A 19,794-nucleotide genomic window follows, 5' to 3' on the forward strand; every position below is an offset into this window, starting at 1 on the left:
TTTTTACAGTGCTCCTAACATTTTTTAAGCCATTTTTTTAAATTGTTTTACATAGAATAAAATATTTTTTATAGTATAATTAAATAAATTTATTAAAAAATTTATTAAAAAATATTCATGAGCTATTAAAAATGGGCAAAAAAGTATTGTATGGAATTCAAATTGAAACCTCATTAATATTTTAAAGAAGTCTCGTAATTAAATATTTTGTTAGCTTTTCTTATTGCATGAAACAAATTATTTTTTAATTTTTAAATTATTAATTTTTTAATAAAAGAATGGGCAGAAAATTATTGCAAATTATATCACAAAATGTGTGTAGTTCAAATCACTCTCTTTCGAATTACTATGGGCACCAAATTCTGTCCAATTCGAATTACTATGAATAGCGTGTGTCACCCTGATTCAAATTAGTGCTTGTGTGCGTATGTGTAATTCGAATTGTTCTAATTCCAATTATATAGAAACATATATTTGGTTGATTTATGTATCTATTTTTCTTTTGGCTGAATTGTGTGAAATTATGGTGTGACATTGGCTTATACGGGTGATTTGTCCTATTTTAAAAATATCTAGCTGTTCTAAACAACATGGAACATAAACAATAAGTATTTTGTTAATTTTATTCTATCATAAATATTTTTATTTTATTTTTATATTAAAATAATTATTATTTTCGAATTTTAATAATTTATTAATTAGTTTATATCTATTATACTATTATATATTACAAGTATTTATTAAAAAATAATATTAATAGATATTATATAATTATGAAAAGAAAATAATAAGTGAGTTTATAATTATTGTTAAATAAAAATATAATTAATTTAAAAATAAGTGAGTTTATAAATAAAATTAAAATAAATTAAATAGGAGTGAATTATTTGCTGAAAGATATCAATATGTATTTTAATTTGCATATACATTAGTAACAAGCAAGTTAGCTTGGTGGTTGTGGCTACGTCATTTTGAGAAAATTTTGAATTGAAACGGTTTGGTCGGATCGATTTTTACCAGTTCATACTGGTTTTTTATTTTGTGCGGTCCAATTATCAGACCGAATCAATATAGGATTCGATTTACTAATTTTTTGGTTGATCCGGTCGGTCTGATCTGATTTTGATAACAATGCGTAAGGTTATTAGCAGAAGACCTGTGCGTTTGCGGGCTAAAAATTTATGCTATGTGTTTCAAATTTGTTTTTTTCAGTCTTTTTGGATTGTCACTTTTTACGTTAATAAAAAGTATTTTTGTTGTTCAATTCTTAATTAAATGTAACAGATTTATTTACTCTATTACTACTCAACACATAAGTATTTTTTCCTAACTCTTCATAGTTTGCATAAATATCGTTGCTTTTCGAAACATTAATTTTGATGTTCTTTATCTTGTGTGGTCCAATCATCAGACCAGACCAATATAAGATTCGGTTTGCCAGATTTTCGATCGAACCGACCGATCTGGTCCGGTTTACCACTCTTTTTGTAATTTCCATTATTCACTGCATTAACAACTATGGCAGAGTGCTTCCTGAACAACCCGCCACTTTTTACAAATACAATGACACTGTACATGAAGCTCCACATATGACATGCACAGGATTGATTAACCAAGATAAGATAACATGTTATGTTATATTCACATAACAGTGCAAGCATTGGGGTTCTCATCGCTGAAGGTTGTGGTGTACTTGACCTCAAAGGAGCTAGCACGTGCCAGTTGAGAAGCTCCTGGATCCAAGAGCACGTTCCTGACGTACCCAGGCAGAGCCTTCTTGTCATAAGCCTCTGGCGCATACGGGTGCGAAACGACGTCGTATGGTACATATGGCCATAACTCTGCTTTCTTCCCAGTGCGCTGCCTCACGCGCTCTAACACTTTCTTTGGATCCACATAACCCTTTACGGTTAACTTGCTCTGGTTGGGTTCAACTTCCACTTCTGTCACGCCTTTGATCCATTCCACTGATTTCTTCACCCTTCTCTCGCACCCTTCACAATCCATCTTCACCTTTATTTCCACTCCCTGTATTGTTTCTACTTTTGTGCTGTATTCCACACCATTCCTCACACAGCTCTCCAATACTATCAAAAACACCCATTATTGTTTATTAGTTTTTACGTGCCTAATTAATCTAAGCTACCTAGTTTGCTTAGTTTATGAAATTTAATATATAGTCCCAAAGGAGCAATCATCTCGAATGCGGCCCTGCTTTTGGCAGAAGATTCTAGTGAAAAAAAAGTGAACCAGATTATTCTAGTGAAAATATATTTTTTTTAATTTTTAATTTTCTTTTATTTCCCATGGTGAAAAGTGAATACAATAAACCTACCCACCTATCGTCCATATAATATCATCATCCAAGGTGAAAAGAAAAGAACAAGTTTGTAATTGACCTCAAACAATAATTGATGTCTAGTTTTAGTCTTCTAGTTATAACAATTTAATACGAACGTCAAGCACATGCATAAAAGTGAACAAATAAATAAAAGGTTAATAATTAAATTAGCAGTTCGTTTCTGAAAAATTTTTTAATCAAATTAGTCTTTCAAAGATTACGAATTAATTATATTTGTCTTTCGGTTAATCCACTCACAAATTTTGTCACCAATTGATAATGTGAAATATTAACTGATAGCATACCTAACATATAATATGTTCAATTAGACGTTGAATTAACTATGTTTACGAAAATCTATCAATTTAATCACTATGTCATATTAGGAATAAGATTTTTGTAATTGACAAAAATGACTAAATTAATAAATTTTCATAAATATATTTGATCAATATTCAATTAGACATATCAGATATTATATATGTTATCAATTAATGTTTTATAATATTAATTTTTGAAAAAAATTGTGAAAGACAAATATTAGTCCTGCATGCCCTCCATTAGGCCTTGACCACTTCCATCCATCCACCAAAGTCCATTCCTGCCAACTGATCATAAAGCAAGCAAGTATCATTAAATTGCAGCTAAATGATAAACAAAGGTGACATAATGAATACACAACACCACCACAATAAAAATACTTCTCCGACAAAATAACCTCTCAGGTTTCCGCAGCAACATGAAGTTCATCTTCTTTAATGAATTTAGTGAAGGATGAATGATCACACACTCACAAGGGATTGCTCGTCACAAACAGTTAATGAGCAAAATGCAAAAAGGTAAAAAAGTTGCAAACTTTGAGGGTACCCAACATCATAAAAAGCAGAATTAGAACTAAATTTATAAAAAAATAGAGAGAAATGAAGGATGGGGTATCGATAAAATAGGAGTGTACCGATTACTTGAGTTGGAGAGATGAAGCTTGAGGTCTAGGAGTGAGAGTTCAATACCGTAGCTCAGCCATTTCATGAGTTAAGTCTTCTACTTCCTCTTTGTCCTTTAACTTTTCTACTCGCAATTCTTCCTTGTCAGCCTTCAACTCCGGCACATAAAAAGGCATTACAATGAGAATTTCTATTTTAATAGGACATAAATTAAATCATTATGGCAAAGATATATCAGATGACTAAAACTTGAATCCACCAACTGGTCCTACTTGAAGAGCACCTTGAGTAACATCGTCCATTAGCCCTGGTCCAGCCCCTGACCATGAAGTGCAATCCAAAAGATTTGCAATCTGCATAGCACACATACAAAACAGTAAATAACTATTATTTTCTTCTATAGAAAAAGATTTAATCAGAAAGTGAAATAAAAGAGATGAGACATCCTCACATAAATACAAACATATATTATTAAAACCTAAAGGGATAAGTCATGTACCAATGTTAGATTATCCTTTTTCATTAGTTAGGAGAAAACACTTAAGCACACCAGGAAGCCGAAATGGTAATCCAAATTCCTATCCCAAATGAAATCACATTTGAAAGTAGTCAATAAAATTCCTAGGGTTCTGTTCTATGTCAAACCTTTGCCAATATCACATTAAATTGCCTAAGCCAAAAACTAATAATGTTTTTCAGAAAGCAAACTTATATTATTCACAGGCATGAAGTTAGCTCTTCTGCTTGAATGTAAAAATATCAACAATCAAGATATTAAAGGAATATATAGTGAATTTGCCACTCATAAGAAGGGCCAGAGTTATATGCTTATAGCCTTTCCTGATCTTATGCTCAAATTTTAGTGCCACTTGAGAAATAAAAAGTAGAAATCAACTAAGCTCGAAGTCCATGTGATTATCTATTCGATTGAACATATCAAATTCATTTAGCTTTGCCATGACATTTATCTTTGCATGTAGCTTTTCCAAATTCGACAGTGTGATTGACACTATCACATGGACCAACCTATGGATAGAAGTAACTTGTTATTTAAAACAACTATCCAGTCTATCAATTATTTGGAAAATGCATCTCTTCTTTTTTCAAAGTGTGACTAATAATTAATCAGTATTGGTATAAAATTTTAGTTCTTCTTCATAGTATTGTTCTATCCTTTTCTTCTTCCTTCGTTCTAAGTCAAATCCTAAAGACAAGTTTAAAAATGAATAATAATAATAATAATAATAATAACAATAATAATAATAGCAAAAAACTTTGCACTGCAAAAGCAAAGCAATTAAACTACACAAATAAATTCTAAAAAAAAAACGCCATATTTGGTACTTTCTATCAAAGAGAGATCATTTTTGGAGAGCCAAACTATCATTTCTTTCTTTTAAAACTATTATGTCAAAATTTTTAGGTGTCTTGGGGAGGTCAAAACAATAGTATACTCACATTATTTATTTGGTGGCCAGTGCTCTTTCACTTTTTTTATTCCGTAAATTCGCACATATCAATTGCTAAATTTGTTTTCTTTATTTTAAATCAACAATGATGAGAAGACTCAAAAAAGGAAATTTAGAAAATAATAGAAACAATGCAATAATATAAATAAGGACCATTCTTGCCTACCAGCAAATTATACTACTTTCACCATTAATATAACAATAAAGAGACACTACCACCTTTGCGACTGCTAAATGATCAAACCTGATTTGGTTTTGCTCTTTTGCCAGAACTATTTGATCATTTTTCTTATCATGACATTTGCTATGGCCTGTGGAAAATAGGAACCACTCTCACTGTTATGTTATTATAATGAAATACCATGTTTATTAAGCACACACCCATATTATCCCCAAGAGATTCCAGCTTCGGTTTTGGTATTCAAGCACTGTAGAATGATAATAAACATAAATACGAAATCAGATGGAAACTGCAAGAATCCTATGCTTACCTGTTTTTACCCATGAATTACAGAATCAATTACGACAACTCTTTAAGCTGCAACTTGTTGGTATATGTGCAAAACCTATACAGCAAAACAAAAACGACAAAAAAAAATCATGCTTGAAGCAATCAGCAAAAGAAAAGAACTCTAATGTTGAAAACTGAAGCCCAATAGTGTTAAAAAAGAAAGAGCGAAACTGTATAAGGTGATTAAGTTACCCGAAACTGACCATCTTTAGAGACCTTGAGTGATGAAGAACTTCTCAAAGCTCAATGAACAACAGCAACAGTGTCTTCAAAAACCTCATCAGCCTTCACATTACCAAGAGATCCACAACCCAAACCAAAGTTTGAAAATGCAGCAGCTATTCCACCGAAACACTAAGCAGGTAAAATCAAAAGCAAACACAGCGTCGTGCTTCGGTTAAACACGACTCCCAAGGCAAAACCCGCCGCTGCTGCAGGAGGGTCTCAGCCTCCTCTCCCACAGAAGGATTCGTTCACCAACCTCAACATGCATACCAACCAACTACAACACCGTCAAACTTGCAGACCTTTCCCTTTTCCCTCTTATTCAACTCACGCCAGTCTTCCTTTTTGCTTCTGTATTTTCTCTAATCGTGAATGGTTGTGAGATTGAATTGAGAGAGAAACAAATTGAGGAAAAAGAGAGGGGGAGAGAGAGAAATAATGAATTCGAAATTTTTTTTGAAGAAGATTAAAAGTTTAAAACTCATTCAAAAAATTTTGCGGGAAAATTCCCGCTCATGAGTTTTGTTTAGAATTTGAAATAAAAACATTTGGCTGATCAGTGAAAGGCAATCCATATGATGGTGTTATCAGCCAATCAAATGCTACGGTTATCCACTGCATGTCACCGAAGAAAAAAACAAAACTACAGAGGACAATTGTCACTCTCTTAGAAATCATTTAACAGTGCTAAATAGTGTGTGAATTTACTGTTTGGCTAGTTAACCATTATATATTAATAGATAGATAATAAATAAAAAATTTTATTTAAATTAAAACAAAAACAAAAAGATTTACAAAATCTTATACTTTATAAATGGAAAGACGATACTTCTTAATCTTTTGTCAACAGAATATCAATATATAAATAATGTTACCGCTGAACACAGTTGGTTGAAGTTCTCTTGATTGAACACACCTGCATAGAGAAAGAGAAGATGGAAGATAATAATAAAGATATCAATAAAATATCAATATATAAATAGTGTTACTGCTAAACACAGTTGGTTGAAGTTCTCTTGATTTAACACATCTGCAGAGAGAAAGAGAAGATGTAGCTGCTTTCGTTGGAGCTGGAGTGCTTGGATCCCTATGCCATGTCTCAACTTGGATGGTTCGTTTATTCCTTTTATCCATCTTTCTCATCAATTAACTTTATTTTTCTAATTTAAATTTTCGTTTTTAATATAACATTCAGCTATCAGTATCTTAAAAGTACACATAAACATTACTACTAATCAAAATTTATAATTTTCTTTAATAAATATATTAAAAATTTAACTTTACATATTTTTCTATAAAAGTTTTCTTTCTCTTAGGGGTCTGGCATCACGGTTTTGGTGCTTTCAAGGATATGCATAGTTTGATAGGTACCATGAATTAGGGGAATATATCTTTAGAGAGAAGCTAGGGTTATGGATTGTGGTGTCTCAAACACTCAGCGGACGTTGGTACGGACATAATTTACATGATTACCGGTGACATGAAGAACAACAAATATATTAGCAACGGCAGTGAGACAGTGGGGTTTATCGAGAGACATGAGGATGTATCAGTAAGAGTTTTCAAAAGCCCAGAAGTAGCACAAACCCACAACAATGTAAGCAGCAATCATTCCCTTCCACATGGCCTTCTTTGAAGGCTTCTCCGGCGTCGAAGCTTGGATCTCAAGTAACACATTGTGTGCAGCATACCCAAATGCTATGGTCCCCAAACTGGAAAGAAGTCGAAAACGTTCCCCGTCGTAGTTGAAGATCTTTCATCATATTTCACATCTGGTAAGGCACCTTTATGAACCGAACTTATCCATGCAATCGTTGAGTAGATGCAATTTTCAAATATACGTAACTATCAAGTTCTTAACTAATATTATTAATTACCATACTAATATTATTTTAGCATACAATATATATAAACTTTTAGGCTGTGTTTGGATATTCTATCTAGCACAGAAAAATAGAGATAAAAACCAGAAAAATAGAAATACATATAATGACCGATTTTTATCTTCTTGTTTTTGGCTCCAAAACAAGTTGAAACACGGTCTTAATTAATAAATAAATATGTGATTACCAGATGAACATGACGGCTGCAGAAATAGATACACCAATGATGGAATTGAAACTCAAGGCTTGCAAAGATCATAATGGAGTAAGTGGTCCTAATTGGCTTACGGTCTTTGCAAAGAATCTGATGGACCTTCTTCAAGGAATTTCCACCAGTAATCATATAAATTATGTCCGTACCAACATCTTTGAGGCACTACAATCCATAACCCTAGCCTCTCTCTGAAGGCATATTGCCCTAATTCATTGCAACAGTAATCATCCATATATAACGTGCATATCCATGAAAGCACCAAAACCGTGATGTTAAGACTCCTAAGAGAAAGAAAATTTTTATAGAAAAACATGTAAAGTTAAATTTTTAATATATTTATTAAAGAAAATTATAAATTTTGATTAGTAGTAATGTTCAGGTGTGCTTTTAGGATACATCCAACCAAAAAAGAAAATTATAAATTATAGCTGAATCTTATATTAAAAAAGAAAATTTCAATTAGAAAAATATAAAGTTAATTGACGAGGAAAATGGATGAAAGGAATCTAACAAACCATCCAAGTTGAGACATCGCATAGGGAAATCCAAACACTCCAGCTCCAACCAAAGCAGTAACATTGTGAAAAGCACTGTACAACCACTCCCCATTCCTAGACCTTGTCACTGCAAACAAAAGATTAAGAAGTATCGTCGTATAAGATTTTGTAAATAATTATAATTATTCAAACCTACTATGAATTACATAATATAAAACCAAATTTAATCTAATGCCTACAATTCCTAGGATACATGAGAAATCCTAAATCAATCTAAACCTTACTAACCTCCTATATCTAATCGAAGATCTTCACCACCTACATCATCAGATCAGAGAATCAGAAATAAGAGAGAAATCGAACTTGTAAAGCTAAATATCTTTCAGTCACTCCCACAAATCTCTCTCAGAAATCGATACTCATCTCTCTAAACCCTAACCTAATAGAACTAGAGAGATATAGCAGAAAAAATGTGGCAAATAGTGAAAAATTAAATCAAACAACACAAACAGAGAAATAAAAAAAAAGGTTTAAAGAAATGAATCAATCAAAATAGAATGCTCACCAGCCTGAGCAGGAGGAACAGGCTTAGAAGCCAACTGAGTTTGCTGCTGCTGCTGAGCCGCCGCAGCTGAACCCTTCTTGAGTGGAGACGCTGCTGCCGCCGCGGCGATTTGCCGTGAGGGGTCCTCGGCGTCGTCACCTCGCAAATGGAAAGGGTTCGACGTCGCCATTTCTAGAAAGCTGGCGCGACATGAAGTTCGACGAAGCAGACCAGAGAGAGAAGATTCCACCGGCTGAACTAACCCGCGTCGTCGCCGTTGCTGTGCTCTCAGACGACGAGTTCGAGTAGCAAGGGTTAGGATTTCGGATGGAGATCGTAGCGATTTGTGATCTCAGAACAATGGAGGAAGAAATTGGCGAAGATTGAAGAGACATACGAACTTGAAGGAGGAAAACGGGGTTGAAGAGGTCAAGAGGTAGGGTTTGGGAGCTAGATCGCGAGAGAGAAAGAGAGATCGACGGAGCGAGTGTATCTGTGTGTGTGACGAAGTAGTGGTATAAGACAGAGAGCTTCTTCCTTTTCTCCGTTCACTTTTCCTTTCGTTATTCTTTTTGATTGACAAAAAAAAATAAAGTGAGGTACTCCGTTGGGTTATTTGTGCAGTTTTAATTGTATAGTGCAATTTAGATCGGATGATTTAAAAAAAAATACCGTTCCAATTTGATCCAATTTTAAATAGTTTAGATTAAATTGAATTTGTAGTTTTTTAAATTAAAAAAATTAAATATACATAATAAATTTTAATATCAAATTTTACATAATTAAAAATAAAATAACAAATTTTAAAAATAAATAATAACATAGAAATAAAATTATAAATTAATTAAAATAAATAAATAAATTTTATTTTAAATATAAAATATTTATTAAATAATAATAATACATGAATAATATAAAAATGTATAATAAATTAAAATTATAAATATAATAATAAAATAATATTATTATAATACATAACGTAGTTTAAATTAGATTTAACCGGTTTTGTAAAATAAATCTAAAATTTGATCTGATTCATACAGTTTACAAAAATAAAATCTAATCAAATTTAACTTAGTGTAGTTTTAATAAATTTTCGATTTAAATTAAATTGGATGAATAATTTAATTTAAATTAGTTTAAATTTAAATACTCCTAATACCAGGTGAGATTAAACCCCCACTCTTTATACAAGATTATTGCTTAATAGATTTTTAATATTTGAATAATAATTTCTATATTAGTATATAATATTATGACTTATATAATATTTTTAGTGATTACTTTAAACAAGCTTTAAGTTAGAATAATCCATTTAAACGATAAACAAACGTAAAAACTTTTTATCTGATAATGAGTTAGTCTTAGATTTAATAATTGAGAAATTCTCCATATACAAGCATTTTTTTATACAAGTCTTTACAAGTTATTATATTAACGCGCTTGAACGTTACTGCACGTTCTTCTTCCTCTTCCTGTTCTTCTTTTTTTCTTTCGTTTCTTACTTTCTCTTTCTCCTTCTTCAACCGTTACTACACAATTTCACTGCATCGTCTTCTTCTTCTTGCTGCACATTCTTCTTCCTCTTCCTCCTCTTCTTCTTCTTCTTTTCTTTCGTTTTTTGCCTTCTCTTTCTCCTTCTTCATTTACGTGCTTTTCTCTTTGTTTTCTTTTTTCGTTATTCTTGATTTCCATTATTTTTTGATATCAAGCTCTGAAATCATTTTTGAAGAAGAAGAAGCAGCAGAATATGAGGAGGAGAAAGAGAAAGAGTTCTGAATTATGCATAAAGTGTCCTTTGGGTGTATTTTCTATAATCGTTTGGGTGTATTTTCTGTAATCGTTTGGGTGTATTTCTGAAGTTTCATTATTTTCAAAACGATTTCAAAGCTTGATTTCAGAAACCATGAAAATCGAAAAAAAAGAAGTAAGAATACCAGTAATAAACGAGTAAAACAACTAATGAAAAGGCAAAGAGAATAACGAAGAAATATCGTTTGGGTGTATTTTCTATAATCGTTTGGGTGTATTTTCTATAATCGTTTGGGTGTATTTCTGAAGTTCTATTATTTTCAAAACGATTTCAAAGTTTGATTTCAGAAACCATGAAAATCGAAAAAAAAAGAAGCAAGAATACCAGTAATAAATGCAAGTAAACAACTAATGAAAAGGCAAAGAGAATAACGAAGAAATATTGTTTGGGTGTATTTTCTATAATCGTTTGGGTGTATTTTCTATAATCGTTTGGGTGTATTTCTGAAGTTTCATTATCTTCAAAACGATTTCAAAGCTTGATTTCAGAAACCATGAAAATCGAAAAAAAAACGAAGCAAGAATACCAGTAATAAACGCAAATAAAACAACTAATGAAAAGGCAAAGAGAATAACGAAGAAATACATGGAGGAGGAGGAAGAAGAAGAAGAAGGAGAAGAAGAGGAAGAGGAAGAGGAAGAGGAAGATGAGTTGTTCATAATCCACGGTGAGTGAAGAAGAAGAAGAAGAAGAAGAAGAGGAAGATGAAGAGGAAAAGGAAGATGAAGATGAGTTGTTCATAATTCACGGTGAGTGAAGAAGAAGAAGAGGAAGAGGAAGAGGAAGAGGAAGATGAAGAGGAGTCGTTCATAATTCACGGTGAGCGTAGCGCTTTGGAAATTAAATAACGCATTAAAAGACTCTAATGTGTAGCAACTTGTAAAACTTGTAAGTCAAAAAGACTTGTATGTGTAGCAAGCCTCTTAATAATTATGAAATGTTTTCATGTCTATTTCCTATGAGTATGAATTGTAGTTGTTAGTATAATTGATAATTGTTGTAAAATAAATAACTAAGATATAATAAATATAAAATAAAGAAATATAATTAAGTAACTCTAAGATTAATATTCACCACAAATAATATCTCAATATAATATTTTAAAGATTGATTTGGTACTTGTTCATACCCTGACCCAATAATAAAGGCCTAGGTCCAAAAGAAAGGCTTAGTCCAAAGGATTGAGCCTTACTAAGCACCGGCCTTCATATAAGAAGTCGGTGTCGACCACGACCTGCTCTAAAGAAGCCGGACACGAGATTAGGTGGCAGATAAGCACTCGTTCAAATGAGTAACTACCCCTAAAATCTCTCTAATCGCTTCATCAAGCCATATCTTAACCTCCATAAGATAATGGGACGGTTAACACCCTAAAGATATGGCATTACTCCAACGGTGGTTATTGGCTCACCACTATAAATACACTGACATCCCTCAGGTATCTCTAAGCCCAATACTCTCTAGACCTGCTCGCACTCTTGCTAACTTAGGCATCGGAGTGTCTTTGCAGGTACCACCCCCTCTCCTCGTACAAACAAGTCGGACGGAGCCTCCCGAGTTGCGCACTCATTCGGAAACCTCCTCCTTCACTCATTTGGGCCAGCCAACGCCATCTATTCATTTAATCTCCGGTTACCTACCGTAACATTGGCACCGTTGCCGGGGACCCGAGAGATCATCCATCGATGGCGGACAGATCCCACGAAGAAGTACCCGGCCGATGCTTCCGACGCTACGCGATGCAAAGCTTTTCCGACCACTCTATCAAAAGCAGCGATGAAGTGGTTCGATAGCCTCCCCCCGAGGTCGGTTACTAGCTTTGAAGACCTCTCAAGGAAGTTTTTGATGAGGTTCTCAATCCAGAAAGACAAGGTGAAACATGCACCGAGCCTCCTGGAATAAAACAGGAGGTCGGAGAATCTTTACGAGCCTATATGGAAAGGTTCAACAAAGCTTGTTTGGAGATCCAAGACCTGCCCACAGAGGCAGTCATAATGGGGTTAGTCAATGGGCTCAGAGAAGGTCCCTTCTCACAGTCCATATCTAAAAGACACCCCGTTTCTCTAAGTGATGTACAGGAACGAGCTGAAAAGTACATCAACATGGAAGAAAACGCCAAGCTAAGAGACCTGAGTTGGCGACCTGGACCCCCTCCCTCAACTAAAGAGAGGGAAAGGGAAGCCAAGAAAAAGGAAGAACTCGGTCTCGAGAGGCCAAGGAAATATCACTCTTATACTCCCCTGAAAGTTTCTATAGTGGATGTATATAGAGAGATTTGCAACACTGAAAGACTGCCACCCCCTAGACCCATTAAAAATAAAAAAGGGGGGAGCCGCAGCGATTACTGCGAGTACCATAAAATATATGGTCACTCCACTAACGACTGTTACGACCTCAAGAACGTGATAGAAAAGCTGGCTAGAGAAGGTCGGCTTGATAGATATCTCATAGAAAGGTCGGACAGTCATGGAAAAAGAAAGCGAGATGATATGGATAGAAGAGACCCACCACCGCAGACTCCAGAGAGGCATATCTACATGATCTCAGGAGGGTTTGCAGGAGGGGGACTTACCAAATCCTCTCGCAAAAGGCATCTCAAAAGAGTATACCAGGTCGGGGAGGAGACACCTGACCTTCCCACCATTTCATTCACAAAAGAAGATGGGCAAGGAATAATCCCTGGACACGATGATCCAGTGGTAATAACTATGATCCTAGCAAATGCCCATCTCCACAGAACCCTAGTAGACCAAGGAAGCTCGGCGGACATTCTCTTCAAGCCTGCTTTCGACAAGCTAGGGTTAGATGAGAAAGAATTAAGAGCCTACCCCGACACCCTATATGGATTAGGGGACACGCCAATAAAACCACTAGGATTTTTGCCCCTTCACACCACTTTTGGAAAAGGGGAAAAATCAAAGACTCTGAGTATAGACTTCATAGTCATTGATGAGGGGTCAGCCTATAATGCCTTAATCGGCAGAACTACCCTTAATCAGCTCGGAGCAGTGGTATCCACTCCCCACCTCTGCATGAAATTCCCGACCTTAGCGGGAATAGCAACGGTAAGGGGAGATCAAAAATTGGCGAGGAAATGCTACAATGAAAGCCTAAATTTGAGAGGAAGAGGCAGAGAAGTTCACACAATAAAGCTTGGCGGCGCAAGGGCCGGAGAAGAGCTGCGACCACAACCGGGAGGAAAAACCGAGGAGATACAGGTCGGTAAGGAGGAAGGAAAAAACACTCATATAGGAGCCAACTTGGGGGAAACCCTAAAACAAAAATTGATCGAGCTCCTAAGAGATAATTCCGACCTCCTCGCCTGGAAGGCTTCTGACATGCTTGGGATTGACCCCGAGCTCATGTCCCACAAGCTCTCGGTTTATCCAGGGTCCCGACCTGTACAACAAAGAAGACGCAAGCTCGGCACAGAACGAGCCATAATAGTAGAAGAGCAAGTACATGCGCTCCTGGAAGCCGGCTTTATTAGAGAGGTCAAGTACCCAACATGGCTAGCCAATGTAGTGCTAGTCAAAAAACAGAATGGTAAATGGAGAATGTGTGTCGACTATACCGACTTAAATAAGGCATGTCCCAAGGACCCTTATCCCCTACCAAGTATTGATACCCTAGTGGACTCCAGCTCGGGGTACCAATACTTGTCATTCATGGACGCCTACTCGGGATATAATCAAATCCCGATGTATGAGCCAGACCAGGAAAAAACATCATTCATCACACCCAGAGCTAACTATTGCTACGTGGTCATGCCATTCGGATTGAAGAATGCAGGAGCCACATATCAAAGGTTGATGAATAAAGTGTTTTCCCCTCACCTGGGGAGCCTAATGGAAGTATACGTCGACGACATGCTAGTGAAAACCAAGAAGGAAGTCGACCTCTTATCTGACCTCTCACAAGTCTTTGATACCATAAGGCTGCATGGGATGAGACTAAATCCCGCAAAGTGCGCCTTCGCGGTGGAGGCAGGAAAGTTTCTAGGGTTTATGCTAACACAAAGAGGGATTGAAGCCAATCCCGATAAGTGTATAGCCATCCTAGAAATGAGAAGTCCGACTTGTTTGAGAGAAGTCCAGCAGCTCAATGGCAGACTTGCAGCCCTCTCCAGATTTTTGGCAGGATCGGCACTAAAATCCCTCCCACTATTTTCCTTATTAAGAAAGGGATGCCAATTCGAATGGACTCCGGAATGCGAGGAGGCATTCCAAGAGTTCAAAAAGTTTTTAGGCCAACCTCCTATCCTAACCCGACCAGTACCGGGGAAAGACCTCGTTCTGTACTTATCCGTAGCAAACAGGGCTGTCTCGTCAGCCCTGATAAAAGAAGACAAGGTCGGACAACACCCAGTCTACTTCATCAGTAAGGTCCTACAAGGCCCTGAACTAAGGTACCACAAACTGGAAAAGTTTGCCTACTCCTTGGTAATAGCCTCACGATGGCTACGACCTTACTTTCAAGCTCACACAATAAGAGTCCGTACAAACCAACCCATGAAGCAAATCCTCCAAAAGACGGATGTTGCAGGGAGAATGGTTCAATGGGCAATAGAGCTCTCCGAGTTCGATTTGAGATACGAAACTCGGACAGCAATTAAAGCCCAGTGCCTCGCCGACTTCGTGGCAGAATACGCAGGGGATCAAGAGGAAAAGCCGACTACATGGGAACTCTATGTAGACGGATCCTCCAACAAAACGGGAAGCGGCGCAGGCATAATATTGGTAGATGAAAGAGGAACTCAGATAGAGGTTTCCTTAAAATTTGAATTTCCGGCTTCAAATAATCAGGCAGAATATGAAGCCTTGATCGCCGGACTAAAGTTGGCAGAAGAAGTCGATGCTACAAAGGTGATGATATACAGCGACTCACAGGTGGTGACCTCCCAAATAAGCGGAGAATATCAGGCAAAGGACCATAATATGAAGAGGTACTTGGAAAAAACTTTGGAACACCTTGGGCGCTTCGCAGAAACCGAGGTCAAACACATAACTCGGGATTTAAATAGCAGAGCGGATGCCCTATCCAAATTGGCAAGTACCAAACCAGGAGGGAACAACAGAAGCCTGATTCAAGAAACCCTCCAAGAGCCCTCGGTAGCAAAAACAGAAGATAAGCAAGAGATACTTGAGGTAATCGGTCTAGACCTCGGATGGATGAACCCCTTAATCGAATACATGAAATTCGACATCCTCCCTAAAGAGGAAAAAGAAGCTAAAAAGATCCGAAGGGAAGCACAACACTACACCTTGGTGAGAAATATCCTCTACAGAAGGGGGATATCGACACCATTGTTAAAATGCGTACCGACCTCAAGAATCGCCGAGGTATTGGAAGAAGTACATAGTGTGATCTGCGGCAACCATCTCGGAGCAAGGTCACTAGCCAGGAAAGTAATCCGAGCTGGATTCTACTGGCCGACCTTGCAGAAAGATGCCACAGAATTTGTGAAAAAGTGTCAACCATGTCAGATGCATGCAAATTTCCACGTAGCTCCACCAGAAGAGCTCATCAGTATCACTTCTCCATGGCCTTTTGCAAAATAGGGAATGGATTTGTTAGGTCCTTTTTCCCAAGCACCAGGACAAGTCAAATACCTGATCGTGGGGATAGATTACTTCACAAAGTGGATAGAAGCAGAACCATTGGCCACCATCACCGCTCAAAGAAGTTGCAGGTTCCTTTACAAAAATATCATCACAAGATATGGGATACCTTATTCCATTACTACAGACAACGAAACCCAATTCACCGACGCCACCTTTAGAAGCTTAGTAGCCAGTATGAAAATCAAACATCAGTTCACCTCGGTAGAACACCCACAAGCCAATGGGCAAGTCGAGGCAGCCAACAAAGTCATATTGGCAGGACTAAGGAAGAGACTGCACGAGGCAAAAGGAGCTTGGGCTGAAGAGCTCCCTCAGGTGCTATGGGCTTATAGGACAACCCCCCAATCCGCCACGGGAGAAACACCTTTCCGACTAGTCTATGGCGTAGAAGCTATGATACCAATAGAAATCAATGAGCAAAGCCCAAGGGTAATTCTCCATGACGAGGTCGAAAACGTACGAGGACACAAAGAGGAGCTCGACATGCTCCCCGAAGTCCGAGAAGATGCCCAGATAAGAGAAGCGGCATTGAAACAAAGGATGACTACAAGGTACAACAAAAAAGTAATTCGAAGAACATTTGCCCCGGATGACTTGGTCTTAATCAGAAACGACATTGGAGTCAACAAATCAGGAGAAGGAAAGCTCGCCGCAAATTGGAAGGGACCATACAAAGTCAATGAAATTTTAGGAAAAGGTTATTATAAAGTAACCGACCTGAACGGCACTGAGTTACCAAGGTCGTCGCATGCTTGTAATATGAAAAGGTACTACAGTTAAAAGCGAACTCTACTCCCTGATGTACTCTTTTCCCAACTTCATGATTTTTTCCCAAAAGGGTTTTTTCTGGAGAAGGATTTTTAACGAGGCATCATAGTAGAGGCTAAGGGAAAATAGGCTATTAAGACCCTTAGTAGCAAGAAGGTACCTCCCCAATTAATAAAGATCTTTTTCATCTACAATATCTCTTAAAATCCTTTTTATTTTTCTAAGTCTTTCTACGAAACGCGCCGACTTAAGCTCGACAAAACGTGAAAATCCCATGAACTGACCTAGATGGTCATCAGGATAAAACGACGAGGTACAAGTCGGCGTAAAGAGGTTATATAAGCCGATCGTAGACAACTCAGAAACAACCCGACTCATAAGTCAGGTCGAAACTCCGAGTAGGAAAGCTCGAAAACACTTCGACTCAAAAGTCGGAATGACGAACCGAGCAAAAGGAAAACGCATCGCAAAAATAACCTAAGTCATAAAAACCCAATAAAACGTGGTTGGGCGTAAGGAATAACAAAAAGAGATTGAAAAACCTAGGAAAAAGTTTAAAGGCTGCCTAAAAGTCCTTAAACAAAAAGGCTCGGAAAAACAGATGAGCCAATGGGAAAGGTTTTCGGAAAAAGATCAAGGGGATTTCGAAAAATCAAATTTTGAAAAATCAAAATTAGAAAAGCATATACACATAAGGTAACTTAAACCCTTATCCAAAAAAGGGTATTTATTTTGTTAATTTAAAAATCCTTATCCAAAAAAGGGCACTTGCTAAAATATTTTGTTTACGGCCTTAAAAGGCCAAAAGAAATTGTTCAAACGTCACCAAAATAACATATAAAGAGTTTAAAAAAGGGGGGACTCACAGGCCGAGCCCCCATATAGCCATAAAAAATCATTTCTGCAGAGGAGTAGATGGATCACCACTACCAGAATCAGGAGGAGCGCCACCGGGACCAGGAAGAGAAGCACCCACAGGAGATGAAGAGGAAGTCGGAGGAATAACTGAAGAACTCGGAGTGTCTTCAGAACGAGGAGGGGACTCAATGATCCTCTGCCCCCGAGTCTTCAATTCTGACTCGGAAACAACCACGGGGACAGGAGGATCCACGATAGCACCATCAATGACAACTTTATCAGGATGTAAAGGAGAAAGATCCAAGTCGGGAGCGATAACTCTGACTTGCTCCAGGAAAATCCTCCAAGACTCCTCGGCGCCATCAGCGATAGAGTCCTCCAAATCGGCGTACGCATTCCGAGAATTCAGCAAATCCTTCTTCACAGACACAAGATCTTGAAATAAACTCTGATAACTCTCCTGTGCTGTCTTCCTCAAACTCGCCTCCATATTGCATTGGGCCCGCAACTTGCTCTCCTTCTCCCGAAGGCTATATCTCTCCGCCCTCAGTTTAGCTACCTCCTCCTTCAACTCCCTCTCATGGTCCTGGTAAGCAAGAAGCCTCCATTCCAACTCCTCGACCTTCGAGGTTACCCCCAAAGAGCTGAGGGGAGTCTTCTCAAAGATATCCAAAAGCTTGCCACAAACGCCCGCCGCCCTAAAACTCTCCTCAGCCAGAATGGTGAGGTGGTTTCGAACAGAAACATCATCCATACTTATATGAGGATAGATGTTCTTTTGGACGAATGCAAGAGCATCCGCCTTAACCCCACCATCAAAAGAAGAGCCAGACTCTAAAGTCTTACGCTTCTTCTTCTCTGGCTCAGGAAAAAGTCGGGCGGAAGGGAGTGGCCGAGACAAGCTTGAAGAAGAAATCAGAATGGGCTGAGAGGGAGTCCCCACGTTCTGAGGAGGAGGAGGAGGAGGAGGAGGAGGAGAGACGATCGCCCTGGCACCACCGGCCCTGGCCCGGGACTTTGCCTTAGCCTCCTGAATTCTCTGGTAAGATTCCTGAGCATTCTTCCTTGCCATGTCTGCAAAAGAAACAAATTAGCAAAAGTTACAAGTCGGTAAACCTCGAGTCGACAGAAACAAGTCAGAAATAGGAAATGCATTTACTACCTAGTTGCGACCGAACAAAGGTCGGCGTCCCCTGGAGGAATTTCCTAGTGTCCAAGTATGGGGCCCTCCCCCACGCTTCTCAGAAAAACCCCACAATGGCCGCCTCCACCTCGTCCTGGTCATCTAGACCATACTTCTCACAAGGGGAGGCCTCCAGCCAATAGAGGGGAAAGCGAGGGGAAGAATGCTCATCCAGGAAAAAGGGGTGGTGACCCTCTACGGCTTGCACTTTGAAAAAATAATTTTTGAAGTCATGAAAGGATTCGTCAAAAAGGGTGAAAATTCTCCGACCTTGTATGGCTCGGAAAGACACCCATTGTTGCTTGTTATTTAGCCCACTAAAGGGCTTAGTCATGTGAAAGAGAAAGAAGAAAATCCTCAAAGAGGTCGGAAAGTCCAAAGCGTGACTAACAAACTGATAAATTTTCAGAAAACCCCAAGAATTGGGGTGAAGTTGGGTAGGGGCAACTCGACAGTGGTGCAAAACAGATATTTCAAAATCCGAAAAAGGAAGAAAAACACCCAAGCGGGTGATCATACATTCATACATAAAGAAAAAAATGAGGGGCCGCCTCATTGGCCCTCCCAAAACAAACCCGGTCTTCCGGACCCGGGGTTACCAACTCATATTTTGGCTCGTCCTCCTCCGAAGTACAAAGCCTGTGGTGAGTACGAAGATGAGTAATAAACTCAGCGTCGACCAAGGGTTCCTCCCCTAGGACCGTGACATCAACCCACTGAGAAAGAACATCTACAGAAGCCATTTTCTTTTTTTCTTATGAAAGGTGACAGAAACCTACAAAAAGAAAAAAGAAAAAAAAATCAAAAAATACGGTCCCTAAAGGGAGGAGATACGAAGCCAAAATCTACAGACCAACCTATCTACCCACAAAACAAAAGCATGCAAACACAAGGCATGTCGTGAAATAAGAAAAGCTAAC

The 19,794-nt window shown here is 37.8% G+C and overlaps 1 protein-coding gene across 30 annotated transcripts; it reads right to left on the reverse strand.

The window, feature by feature from the left end:
- Positions 1–1,499: 1,499 nt before the first annotated feature.
- LOC130979677 (heavy metal-associated isoprenylated plant protein 27-like) lies at positions 1,500–9,204 on the reverse strand. 30 transcript variants are annotated; one of them, XM_057903177.1, is made up of 8 exons: positions 8,650–9,204; positions 6,366–8,211; positions 5,469–5,841; positions 5,246–5,320; positions 4,999–5,065; positions 3,558–3,638; positions 3,297–3,434; positions 1,500–2,949 (listed from the first exon to the last, which is right to left on the reverse strand). In XM_057903177.1, the coding sequence occupies exon 8, from the start codon at positions 2,005–2,007 to the stop codon at positions 1,642–1,644; it is 366 nt and encodes a 121-aa protein (XP_057759160.1). In that variant the 5' UTR covers positions 2,008–2,949; positions 3,297–3,434; positions 3,558–3,638; positions 4,999–5,065; positions 5,246–5,320; positions 5,469–5,841; positions 6,366–8,211; positions 8,650–9,204; the 3' UTR covers positions 1,500–1,641. The 30 variants fall into 30 exon arrangements, with proteins under 30 accessions (XP_057759160.1, XP_057759165.1, XP_057759157.1 ...); XM_057903182.1 differs by adding an exon at positions 3,785–3,863 and having other exon boundaries at positions 3,569–3,638; positions 5,469–8,211; XM_057903174.1 differs by adding an exon at positions 3,785–3,863 and having other exon boundaries at positions 5,469–8,211.
- Between the last annotated feature and the right edge of the window lie 10,590 nt (positions 9,205–19,794).

The sequence above is a fragment of the Arachis stenosperma genome, chromosome 5, assembly GCF_014773155.1.
Source record: "Arachis stenosperma cultivar V10309 chromosome 5, arast.V10309.gnm1.PFL2, whole genome shotgun sequence".
Classification (NCBI taxonomy): domain Eukaryota; kingdom Viridiplantae; phylum Streptophyta; class Magnoliopsida; order Fabales; family Fabaceae; genus Arachis; species Arachis stenosperma.

Excerpts from the sequence above, each read along its gene's own strand:
- LOC130979677 (XM_057903179.1), bottom strand. The coding sequence starts at position 2,007 with ATGGATTGTGAAGGGTGCGAGAGAAGGGTGAAGAAATCAGTGGAATGG.